The 12,947-nt window shown below is 42.8% G+C and overlaps 1 protein-coding gene across 2 annotated transcripts in view; it reads left to right on the forward strand.

Moving 5' to 3' along the window:
• The first annotated feature begins 2,088 nt into the window (after positions 1-2,088).
• The window catches only part of FARSB (phenylalanyl-tRNA synthetase subunit beta), a 71,077-nt gene continuing 60,218 nt past the window's right edge, over positions 2,089-12,947 (forward strand). The window contains exons 1-3 of one of the 2 annotated variants that reach the window (XM_082690415.1): positions 2,089-2,510; positions 8,558-8,613; positions 11,590-11,744. In XM_082690415.1, the coding sequence (XP_082546541.1) occupies positions 2,453-2,510; positions 8,558-8,613; positions 11,590-11,744 (269 nt within the window). In that variant the 5' untranslated portion in view covers positions 2,089-2,452. The remainder of the gene's footprint in view (positions 2,511-8,557; positions 8,614-11,589; positions 11,745-12,947) is intronic. The other variant, XM_082690416.1, reaches the window with a different exon arrangement.

A 12,947-nucleotide genomic window follows, 5' to 3' on the forward strand; every position in this document is an offset into this window, starting at 1 on the left:
TATCCAAGTTTATACATCAGCTGTAGTTCATTCATTTTCACAGCTGCACGGTGTTTTGTTGTATGGATTTATCCTAATTATGCATTCTAGTATTGATGGACATTGGGTTGTTTCCAGTTTGGGTTGTGGGTTTTTTTTTTTTTTAATAATGAACATTTTAATTTGCTCTTTCAGGGCACATGGGTAAGTTTCTCTGGGGAATATTCTTGGGAGTGTAACGGTAGTCAGGTATGCACGTGTTCTGCCTTTCTAATTAAGGCCCTATTTTCCAAAGTGGTTGTACCAATTTATATTCCAGATTCTTGCCAACATTTGCTTGGGTCAGACTTTCACGTTTTTACCAATCTGGTAGGTATGAAAATGTACTTCATTATGATTTTAACTTGCTTTTCCCTAATTTCTAGTGCGAGAACTTCCTTTATGTGTATTGGCCAGCCCATTTTTCATTTCTAGGAAATGCTGCCATCTCTGGCTCTCCAGCCATCCCTAACATTAGACAAAAGCAACACCTACCTACATTGTGATCTACTATCTCAACATTTTCTGAATGTCTTCCCTATCAGTCAGCTGAGCACTTGTGATGAGTGATATAGTTTTCTTTTTTCCATTAGAATCTTTTAAACGTTCAGTACCAGAGCAGGTACAAAGATGAAAAGCAGGGTGGATGCATTGGGGGATATGGGAAGTTAAAACCAGAATGCCCTGCTGGTTTGAGACCAGCAGGAAACTGACTAGGAGGGTAGATGACTGACAGCTGCTTTCCAGGACCTAGGACGTAAGAACTGTTTTAATCATTCATGAGGATTTGTGATCCTTAGGATAATTCTCTAAGGTGTATATTATCCCTTTTATAGATAAGGAAAGTGAGGTTCAGAGGTGACAGAACACTTTGGAGTGCCCAGAGGAGAGCAGGTCAGCATGCAGAAACTTAAGAAGTCCTTTATTCACTGGGAGGTGAGTACCAATTTGGCAGAAGATTTTATTGGGCATTGGAGATGTTTGCCATTGATGGGGCCTCTGCCAATCTGTTATGTTGGGCACTGCGGAGGGATTCTCTGTGTCATGGAGGGAAGCTAATGTAGTGCAAACCTGCCTGAATGGTAGTCAGATAGGCCCAAGTTCCACCCACCTACTGCCCCCCACCCGAATGGCTTTGGAGGCCCTCACTCACTGTATAGAGGAAGGTTAAGGGCAGGTCTCCGCCCATGAAACTGCCTCAGCTCTGCCTTGAGAGTTGAGTGACTCAGCTTGCGCCTCAGTCTCACCATCAGTAAAATGGGAATAATGATCACCTACGTAGGGGTATTTCCTTCAACAAATAATCACAAACTTGGTGGGTTAAAACGAGTTTATTCTCTCACAGTTGGGGAGGTCAGAAGTCCAAAATCTGTTTCACTTGGCCAAAATCAAAGTGTATTGTAGACACTGCAGGTCTGCTTTAGAGACCAGAGGGAGAATTCCTCATTGCCTCTTCAGTTTCGGGTGGCCCCTGGCATTCCTTGACTTGTGGCTACATCATTAGAGCCTGTGCCTTCTTGGTTATACTTCCTGCCCCTCTTCTGTCTGTCCAATGTCCTTCTGCCTCCCTCTTCAAAGGACGCCTGTGATTGCATTCAGGATCCATCTGATAAGCCAGGATAATCCCTCCAACTCCAGATCCTTAAATTCACCTGCAAAGACTGTTTCCACATGAGGTAAAATTTATAGGGGTCAGAGCTTAGGACCTGATTATCTTGGGCGGGGTGGAGAGGCATTCAGCGCATTACATTCAGGGTTGCCAGAAATAGGAAACTTGCTAATGTCGGCGGAGGACTGAGCCCAGCCTCGGCCAGCAGACAGCACTGAGTATCAACTTCTTCTAAAGTCGCTAAAGAAACCTTCCTTAAATGGGGGCTGCTGCAAGGCTACAACCCAGGGATAAAACTTACAGGGGACAAGGGAAACTATGTAAGCACGAAGAATAAAGCCCAAACTGCGGTCCGGCGTCCACAGCTCATATTTGCACACTTCCCCTGGTAGGACACCGCAAACCCCGCCTGCCCGCGTGCCTTCTCCCCATCCCACGAGAAGACGCGCCCCCAAGGCCCCGCCCCTCTACGTGCTGTCCCTTGTGCTTCACGTACTAGTGGGTCATATTCCGCCCACCGTGGGGTTAGACGCGTGAGGGCCTTCGCGGTCTGTCCTTTCTACTGCCTATCGAATCATAGCACATTTTCTACCCAATTTTTGCCTTCTTTCTTAGCCTTAAAGTCATTCATACAACTAGATGGATTTAGAGAGGTTTTTTTTTTTGTGGCAATGTACTTGCTTTCAGAAGAAAAACAAGGCAGAAACTATTGAAAGAAGGCTGGCAATATTTAAGAGAGCCCGTGCACGTGGTGCCGGGTCCTACGCGCCTCCGCAGCTGAGCGCCGGCGGCTCACGGCGCAGGCGCAGTGGGGTCTGACTAGCCATGCCGACTGTCAGCGTGAAGCGAGATCTGCTCTTCCAAGCTCTGGGTCGGAACTACAGTAAGTGCCGGCCCCATTTACCTGGCTTTGTGCCTGGCCTCAGCGGCCTGGAGCTCCCTCAAGAGGGCTTCGTGGTGGTAACGTTCATGTTGCCCGGCAGGTTTTGGCCTCGGGTGCTCCGGGTGTAGACCGGGATGGCTGCGCTGAAGTAACCTCTCGCAACCAGACATGCCAGGGCTGTCTTTGCATCATTCGCGCCTGTCCAGTTCGTCGTGTCGTTCATTCAGCCATCTCCCAAGGAGCATCTGCCGCGTGCTTGCTTGGTGCCAAGGGGTCGAGTAGGAATGAAGCCCTGGGTTGCAGCCTGAGGGCAGCTAGTGGAGTGCAACCAGAGCGCTATAGAAACTCCATTTATGAGGGAGTGGAAGGAGAAGTTGGAGCAGGAAGGGGTGGTATTATGTCTGTTTTATTAATGGTTCCTGAGCACCTGTTATGTGCCAGGCACTGTTCTAAGCGCTCTGGGAATATAGCGGTGCACATGACACATGACCTGAGGTCCACGTTCACATTCTAATAAGGGAGGCAGACGATGATTACCCAGCACATTAATAAAATGATTCTGGATTACATTAAAGGCTATCAGGGAAACAAAAATACTGTGCTAAGAAGAACCTTAGATGCCGTAGTAACATCTGAGCTGAGACCCGAATGACGACGAGGAGTCTCCTGGGTGGGCTGTCTTCATCTCATACACACTTCGTCTCTCCTTCAGTTCCAAAAACATCCCCACTTAGAAAAAAGATGAAATACTAAGTACAATTATCGGAGACCATATGGATGTAGCAGTTGAAATGATATCTGCCTTTCCTAGTTATCAGCTTACATAAAGGCTGTGGCAACTGGTTTGTGAGAGCTATTTTTGGATTTTAGGGCTCAGTATGATAACAGACCCCTAGTCGGTTTAACAGGTACTCCTTCCTAGAATGAGATGTTACGTGAAAATAGTTAGCTTTTAATATGTTTCTGAAGATGTAAATTTAGGTACTATGTATTCTTTAAGTATTCCTTTTAGGGTCCTGCCCTATTCCTTAAAAGTAGAGGTCATGCTCTTGAACTCTGAATTCAGCTCTAATTCTCTATACTTTTTAAATTTTTAAATACTTTTTATATGCTTTTTTTGTGTGTATATTAACCCATTCTCTTTTTTTAAAAGAAGTTCTTTTCTTTCTTTTCTTTTTTTTAAGATTTTATTTGTGAAAGAATGAGTATAAGCAGGGGGAGCAACAAGCAGAGGGAGAAGCAGGTTCCCTCCTGAGCAAGGAGCCTGATGTGGGACTAGATTCCAGGACACTGGCATCATGACCTGAGCTGAAGGCAGATGCTTAACGACTCTGTCTCTCAGGCATCCCCTTAACCCATTTTTCTAAACCATATTCTCATATGTCTACTGGTGTATGATATGTCTGAATTGCAAAAGATGGTATGGGGCAAATATTTGTTCAAGACCTCTGTGATTAGTTACTACCCAAGTATTCATTTCTGGGTAAGTAAGACATTCTCTAGGTTCCTATTTACTTTCTTAAAATTTTTATTTTTTTAAAGATTTATTTATTTGAGAGAGTGTGTGCACAGACATGGGGAGGGAGGGCAGAGGGAGAGGGAGAGAAATTCGAGCAGACTCCCTGCTGAGTGTGGAGCCCATTGTAGGACTGTATCCCACCACCCTGAGATCATGACATGAGCTGAAATCCAGAGTTGTTTAACTGGCTGACACACCCAGGTGCCCCTGTTCTAGGTTTTTAAAATGGTGAGATTTGGGGCGCCTGGGTGGCTCAGTGGGTTAAAGCCTCTGCCTTCGGCTCAGGTCATGATCTCAGGGTCGTGGGATTGAGCCCCACATCCGGCTCTCTGCTCAGTGGGGAGCCTGCTTCCTCCTCTCTCTGCCTGCCTCTATGCCTACTTGTGATCTCTGTCAAATAAATAAAAAAATTTAAAAAAATGGTGAGATTTATAACCTATTTACTGTCATCTGATGTTTTAATATATTCTCTAGCTGCCTCCCCTTTTTTTAAGTGAGAGCTTTCAGACAAGCTTGATCCCCCCCCCCATAAGTACCCATCAGCTACTAACTCTAAAAACATCAGTCAGAAAGACTGATGTTATTGAGATGTACTTAAGACAGTCAGAAATAACTTATTAGTTTACATTTCATGTTCTTGAAACTTTTGAACTTAATTGGGTTGAGGTCACAGTTGGAAAAGCATGTTGAACAAAGTATCTAGTTTCCAAGTAGTGTGGGTCCATCTCCTTTCTTACCCCCTCTTAATCAGTCTTCCTCTCTATTTTCCGATTTTCTATTTTCTGTACTCTTTTGTATCTCTTTTTGTCCTAAACTCCATTGTTTCTTCCAGTCCATCCCTTCCCGCCTTCCCTTTCAGTCTCTTTGCTTACCAGGGATATTTCTCAAGCTGCTTTAGTTTTAGTCATTTTGCTTCTCTGGGGCAATTTTCTCTCTTTCTACCTTTTTTATCCCCCCAAAGAATCTGGCAATGTCTTTTTTTTTTTTTTTTTTTAAAGATTTTATTTATTTGGGAGTGAGCACAGGAAGTGCCAGGCAGAAGGAGAAGCAGGCTCTCTCCTGAGCAAGGAACTGGATGTGGGACTGACCTTGGGACCCTAGGATCATGATCTGAGCCGAAGGCAGACACTTAACTGACTAAGCCACCCAGGTGTCCCTCTCAGTCTGCCTTTTTATCACCTCCGGTGTTTTCTTGTTAACTGATGATTGCTGTTCAGTTCTGGTCCTGCTCTGCCTTGGCGTGACTTGCTGACAGTACTGTCAGAGCCACCTGTGTATGTCCTACAAACCACTAAGGTATAGGCACTTAGGTGCATCATTTTGTTAGGATTATTAATTGCAATTTTGTTGGTTCTTGTTTCTAAGCACATGAAATACAGCTAAAAGGAGTAAAACTGTATAATTAGGATTCATTGAAAGATTCAATATATTTTTTAAGATTTTATTTATTTATTTGACAGGCAGAGATCACAGGTAGGCAGAGAGGCAGGCAGAGAGAGAGAGTGGGAAGCAGGTTCTCTGCTGAGCAGAGAGCCCGATGCAGGGCTTGATCCCAGGACCCAGGATCATGACCTGAGCCAAAGGCAGAGGCTTTAATCCACTGAGCCACCAGGCATCCCTAAAGATTCAATATTTTAATAACTACATGGTTACTGACCAGATTGCAGTCTGTTACTGCATAACGATTACCCCTAAATTTAGCAGCTTAAAACAATCATTTGTTATATAGCTTCTGAGGGTCCAGGATTGGGGAGTGGCTTAGTTGGGTGGTTCTGGCTCTGGATCTCTTACTACCGTGTCATAAAGGTGTCAGGTCTGTAGTCCTCTCAAGGCCCTAAATGGGGTTGAAATCTAATTCCAAGTTCACTCAAGTGGTTATTGGCAGGTCTCTGTTTCTTGCACATTTTTGGTAAGAGACTTCAGTCCTCCCACCTTGACCTCTCCTAGGACTGCTTGCAATATGGTGGCATGTTTGTTTCAGAATGAGAGGACCCAAGAGAGCAGGTGATTGAGTGTTTGGAATGATAGAAGCACAGTTTTCAGTAGTATTTCAGAAGTGACATTCACAGTGTGGAGGGAACTGCACAAGGGTGTGAATAACAGGAGGCAGGTAGTTTGGGAGGCAGACTGCCAGTCTGCCCTCTGGCCCCCAGTGATTCATGTTCCTCTTACATGTAAAATCTACTCACCCCTTTCCAAGGATTCCAGAAGTGTCATCCCATTACAGCAGCATCTCACAATCCAGAATCTCCTCTAAATCAGGTCCAGGTGTGGATGAGGCTCTTCAGGTGTAGTTATGTAAGTATAGCTGTTTGAATATAACAGCTTTTTCAAGGCATTTGAGGTTTTGATTTACACTTTGCTCAAAGACCACCTCCTGATTCTCAAGCCATTCCTGTTTCCCCCCCATATTTTGTGAGGGCAGCACTCCACTTCCAGGAACTGAAGTCTGTATTCTCTGTTGCTGCATGACGAATTACCCCAGTACACAGGAGTGTATAAGCAAGTGATTATTTCAGTTTTGGAGAGTGGAGTGGAGGAGTAGCTCAGCTCGGTGGTTCTGGCTCTGGGTCTCTGACCATGTTGCAGGCAAGCTGTCAGCTGGACCTGCAGTCATCTGAAGGGTTGGCTGGCTGAGGAGTAGGCTTCCAGGATCACTCCTGCAGTTGCCTCAGACCTCGGTTTACTCAAGGGTGTGAATACCAAGAGCAGGGATCACTGGGGACATCTGTTGTTGCTGCCCTAGTTGACAGACCTACGCTGGAGACCTGGGAGTGCTAGATTCTTCCTGCTCCCACCCTTTGCACCTCCCATCCCGTCGCTGAGCCTTACAGATTCTGCCTTTTTGACGTTCCTCACGTTCTTCCTTCCTTGTACCCACTGCTGCTCCCTCAGGCAGTGCCTCCCCCGTACTGTTGCAGAAGCCTCCCTGCTCCAGTCCATCCACCACTCTGTCTCCATTCTTCAAAGTGCAGATCTAATCATGCTTTTCTCAGCGGTAGATCCTTCAGGATAACCCCCACTGCCTGAGCACATCCCTGGGTATGTGGGTTCTTTCTGCTTGCTGCATTGTGTCTCTTTCTGACTTTATCCTTATGCTTCATCCCTGTTGACCTTTCCAAAGTGTCCTTGCTGTTGTCCCATTCCCCACAGTCTCTGCCTGGTGAACTGAGCCTTTGTGTGAAACCTTAGCGGACAAGTGGAGCTGATTACTTTCTTTGTGCCACCTCTGTACCTGGCAGTTAACATAACTGTATTTCCACCTCTGATTTCTTTATTAGAGTAGGAACTGGTTTTTTTTTTTTGTAGCCTTGGCACTGAGTATGGCTCTTGGCATATAGTAGATTAACACTTTTAAGTGTTGCATTGAAGTCCATTGTCAGGATCAGAATTTTTTTTTTTTTAAAGATCTTATTTATTTATTTGAGAGAGAGAGAGAGAGAGACAGAGTGAGAGATAGCATTTGAGGGGAGAGGGTCGGAGGGTGAAGCAGGCTCCCCATGGAGCTGGGAGCCCGATGCAGGACTCGATCCCAGGACTTCAGGATGATGACCTGAGCTGAAGGCAGTTGCTTAACCAATTGAGCCACCCAGGTGCCCAGGGTCAGAATTTTAAGACCATCTTTTCACTAGAATATACTAGTAATGATGGTTTGTGTTCAAATTTTTTTAAAGATTTATTTAATTTATTTATTTGACAGAGATCACAAATAAGCAGGGAGGCAGGCAGAGAGAGGGGGGGAAGCAGGCTCCCTACTGAGGAGAGAGCCCGATGCAGGGCTTGATCCCAGGACCCTGGGATCATGACCTGAGGTGAAGGCAGGGGCTTTAACTCACCGAGCCACCCAGGCGCCCCCTTTGTGTTCAAGTTTTGATTATGACGGAATTCCCCTAAATGCTGCATGAGGTAGCAAAGTAGAATATAACTTCAAGGACGAGAACGATAATTATCGGAGACCTACTGTGTTTTGGAGTGCTGTGCAAGTCCATTACCTGCATAATGTCATTGAAATCTTTCCCAGAGTTCCATGCTAAAAAATGGCTGTAAAATGCTACTTTATGGATGAAGCCTAGGTATCAGGAAGTTAATATAAGGTGCCAAGCTCTCAGAACTAATATATGGAATAGTCAGGAGTTCAAATTTTGATTGGCTTGCCTCCAAAGCCTATTATCAGGCCTCAGAATTTTAAATGCTAAGACTTACATGACATTATCCCATTGTGCTGGATCTGTGTTTTAGAGCCTACTTTACGTTTGATAGCTACTTAATAGGTTTTTCTGAGTAAATGTGAGTTTCCCACTGCATGTAACCTAATTCTGTAGTTGAAATTAAGGGAATCAGCCCTCAAATAGTTGTTTCTTTTAAGGGTTTTTGTTTTGTGTTGGTCCCTTTTGTTGGTTTTAAAATGGTACTATCTGATGCCTGATACTAGCTTGGTCTTGGACAGTTATTAAGAAAATGCAGTTTACATATTATCATTTAAACTGAGCAGATTAAAATTAGCAATTTTTTTTTTTTTTTTTTACAGCTGACGAAGAATTTGATGAATTATGTTTTGAATTTGGTCTGGAACTTGATGAAATTGTATGTATTGAATATTTTTTAAATGTTTCACATAGAAGCACATTTTTCAGAGGTTTACTGTATTTTGTTACTGTATGGCTAGACTAAGATGGAACATTTGTGGGCTCTTGTGATTTCTGTGCTCTTGGTGTTAAGGGGTTAAGCTCCAGTTCTAAGGGTATCTGTTGCTTTCTTTAAAATCTCAAGAGGTTCATGTGTTAAGTTATATGCAGTCACCTAAGTTATCAGGCTAATGCTATGGAGATGGATAGACCATCTTGAGTAACCCAGAATGAGTGTGTGCTCCCTGGCAGCGAGGTGTCTTTTTACAAATCAATTATGGAAAGGGGCCTGGGGAGCAATGGAAATGTTGCTTTAGCCGGAGTTCCGGGGGCCTGTGGCTCCTCCTCTTTCACTTCTTCTGTGCTCTACTGCCTTTCCTGTTTCCTCTGTTTCTGTTTCACCAGTGTTAATTCATTCCTAATCATTTTTGTATACATTGACCTTGTAAAGTGATCTTTTAGTTTTTGCATTTGATCTTAATTTTGCATTTGATCTTAAAGGCTGAGATGATTTTTTAGATTTTGAAGAATTGCTTATCATTATGAAGCATTTTCCTAGTCTTTTAATTGAATAATTAAAATACTTTTAAAAAGTTTATTTGCAAAATGTTACTAATGATCACATAAGACATTATATTTATAAATAAAATAATAATTTTGTATTTCTGTTGTAATTAATTTTTTTACTTAAGCCTTTTGTTTTCTTGATCTATTCAGTGTTCTAACAGGAGGTTTAGGCTGACAAAAATGTGCATTGACTCGCCTTGTTTTTTCTGCTGCTTTTTTACTGGTGTTATAGGAAGTTTTTTTTTGTTGTTGTTAATGAACATCTTTATGCTTGAAATTGGTTATGATTTCTTCAAGTTGCTGTTAATAGTTAGACTTCAGTTACGTTTGAGGCTGTATGATATCTAAGAGCCTTAGACTGGATATCAGAAAATCTGAGTTCAGGGTCCCGTATTCACTAGCTATGTAACCATGGATAGCCACATTGCTTCTCGGCCTCCTTTTCATCTGTGAAATGGGGGCTGTGGATTATGATCCCTGAAGATCCCTTTTAGCTTTGAAAGTTCTGTGACCTTTTATTTCTATAAGGATTTTATCAGCCCTTACAGACCCAGTCTTAAGATAGTCTTATGATGAATTGAGATACTGAGGTGAAAGATTTAAGCTGGTGTATCTTTTTTGCAAAAAGGAGTAGGCCTTTTTTCTTTTTTAATTCAGGTGTCTTAATTTCTCTGCTTACCACATTTTCTCCCCTTTGGCATATGGGTCTCTCCTAAAATGCCTCATCCCGCATGATGAGGGAGTGAGAGTATGACATGAAAGGAGGCAGGAAAAGAAGGAAGAATTAGAATTTAAATAAAGTTCAGTCAAAGGGGTCCGTAGAATTGCTGCCTTTTTAAGTTGAAGAATAAGAGACCTATCTTCTCTCAGGCGTGTATCATAGTGATTCTTGCCAAATGGTTATTTTTATTTTTTTATTTTTTTAAGATTTTATTTATTTATTTGACAGAGAGAGATCACAGGTAGAGAGACTGGCAGAGAGAGAGAGAGAGCGGGAAGCAGGCTCCCTGCTGAGCAGAGAGCCCGATGTGGGACTCGATCCCAGGACCCTGAAATCATGACCTGAGCCGAAGGCAGCCGCTTAACCCACTGAGCCACCCAGGCGCCCCCAAATGGTTATTTTTAAGAAAATCTGTTATTCTCTGCTAGAATATGATGACTGAGGTATTCTAAGCTTTTGACTACTGCATTAAAATTATACTATTGTTTCTTCTATCTTTTTGGTTGCCTTTATTCTTACTGTTCTATACCTTTACTGTTAGGTTGTTTCCCATTGTGCCTGTAATCTCTGCTAATTTACACCACAGTTTTGATCTCTTCAGATGTTTGTTTTTTGTTTTGTTTTTAATATTATTCTCATGTTGCTTCGAGGCTTGGGAGCCTACTGAATTTAGCTTTTAGAGTCATTGTAAGAAGTCCCATTTATTTGGTGAATTATCTTTATTTACTTTGCCTCTTTGACACTTTTTGTTGTTGCTGCTCTGCGTACTTGTTGGTGGTATTTTCTTTTAAATCTGGTTTGGATAAACTTTTTTATAGGGGGCCAGATTGTAAATCTTGTAGATGGTGTAGTCTATCTCAACTCAGCTGTTATGGTTTGTAAGTCACAATAGATAACATGTAAACAAATGGGCCTGGTGATGTTCCATTAAAACTTAGAAAAAGAGGTGGCCAGTGGACCATAGTTTGCTGAACTTTGCTGTAGAGGAGTTATGCTGTTATGAAATATCTGAGGATACTAGATGTCTGAAGTCAGCAAAAATTTGCGTATTTTCTGTTGCTGTGATAATAACAATATTTTTGTTGCAAGTATAATAAACACGTTTTATTGCAGGAAAAACATGTATAATGTCACTTTTTTTTTTTTTTTTTAAATTAAAGATCTACTTTGGGAGAGAGAGAGCCAGGATGTGTGTGCACTCAAGTTGGGGGAGGGACAGACAGAGGGAGAGAGCCTTCAAGCAGACTCCCTGCTGAACAGGGAGCTTGCTCCAGGGCTTGATCTTAGGACCTGACCAGTGAGATCCTTACCTTTGCTGAAACCCAGAGCCAGATGCTCAACTGACTGAGCCACCCAGGTGCCCCTTTGTAGCACTAACAATGACTTTTTCCAAAGAATTTGGATTTGTTGGGACACCTGGGTGGTTCAGTGGGTTAAGTCTTCGGCTCAGGTCATGATCTCAGGGCCCTGGGATCAAGCTCTGCATCAGGCTCTCTGCGCAACAGGGAGCCTGCTACCTCTCTCTTTCTCTCTCCCTGCCTTTCTGCCTACTTGTGATCTCTGTCTGTCAAATAACTAAATAAAATCTTAAAAAAAAAAAAAAAGAATTTAGGTTTGTTTCACCTTATTTTTTTGGGCTTGTTTTAGACTTCCGAGAAGGAAATCATAAGTAAGGAACAAGGTAATGAAAAGGCAGAGGGGGCCTCTGATGTTGTTCTTTACAAAATTGACGTACCTGCCAATAGATATGATCTCCTGTGTTTGGAAGGATTGGTTCGAGGACTTCAAGTCTTCAAAGAAAGGTAAGAGAATATGTTTATTAAAAATGAAAAAAAGGGGCGCCTGGGTGGCTCAGTGGGTTAAGCCGCTGCCTTCGGCTCAGGTCATGTTCTCAGGGTCCTGGGATCGAGCCCTGCATCGGGCTCTCTGCTCAGCGGGAAGCCTGCCTCCCCCTCTCTCTCTGCCTCCCCCTCTCTCTCTGCCTCCCCCCCTCTCTCTGCCTGCCTCTCTGCCTACTCGTGATTTCTGTCTGTCAAATAAATAAATAAAATCTTTAAAAAAAAAAATAAAAATAAAAATGAAAAAAAGAGAGACTATGTTTGTTAAATAGTTTGCTTAGTTGGATTCTTCTGCCTGTTATTATCAGCAATGCTGTTTTAAGTCTTTAGAAAAGAACTTATTGGGCAGGTACACAACTTTAGGTTTGAATAGAAGCGACAGTTGGACCAGAAGGTTAATGTGGATTGTAGCCATTTAAAAATTTGCATATTGAGTCCTAGCCTTCCATCTGGGGAGCTATTTAAAACTGGAGTAGTTAATGATTTTATGGCTTCTTACAAAGTTTTTAGTGGGTTCATGTGAATTTCCTCAGTAAGCCAATAGCAATAGATGAGTAGTTGGATTTGCTAAGTTTTGGGAAGAAAGTAGAGGTGGCAAAACTTAGTATGCGTTTGCTCAAGAGCTTTAAAGAAGCTCAGGAGTGGAGCTTCCTGACTGGAAAGCTGAAAGTCTTATGATGGCTCTCAGATCTTGCTCAGGTTAACTGACCTCTATTTCAATCTTCTAATTTTTTGGTTTTTGTTTTTGAGAGGGAGCATTTGCCTGCTCTTGCCGGGGGAGTGGGGCTAGAGAGAGGGAGAGAATCTTGAGACTCCATGACCCAGCGTGGAGTCCAGCATGGGGCTCAGTCTCACAACTCTAAGATCATAATCTGAGCCAAAACCAAGAGTCAGACACTTAACCAACTTAGGTACCCAGGCACCCCTCAGTCTCCTAATTTATAATGAGTATTTTTAAGTCCCTTTCCAACTATTCATGTAATGAGTATAGAAAGTAATGAGTATATGAAGTGGAAGATGTGAAACTCCTATCAAAAATAATTAGTTTTGCTTTCAATGACACATTGTCTGGTCAGCTGCAGAAGGAGAGCCAGTGGCCGATGGGCTAGACTCTGAACCTGTGAGGTTTCAGGTGACTGATGGGTATTGGTGAAAGGGTGATAGTTA

This window comes from Mustela nivalis, assembly GCF_964662115.1.
Source record: "Mustela nivalis genome assembly, chromosome: 11".
Classification (NCBI taxonomy): domain Eukaryota; kingdom Metazoa; phylum Chordata; class Mammalia; order Carnivora; family Mustelidae; genus Mustela; species Mustela nivalis.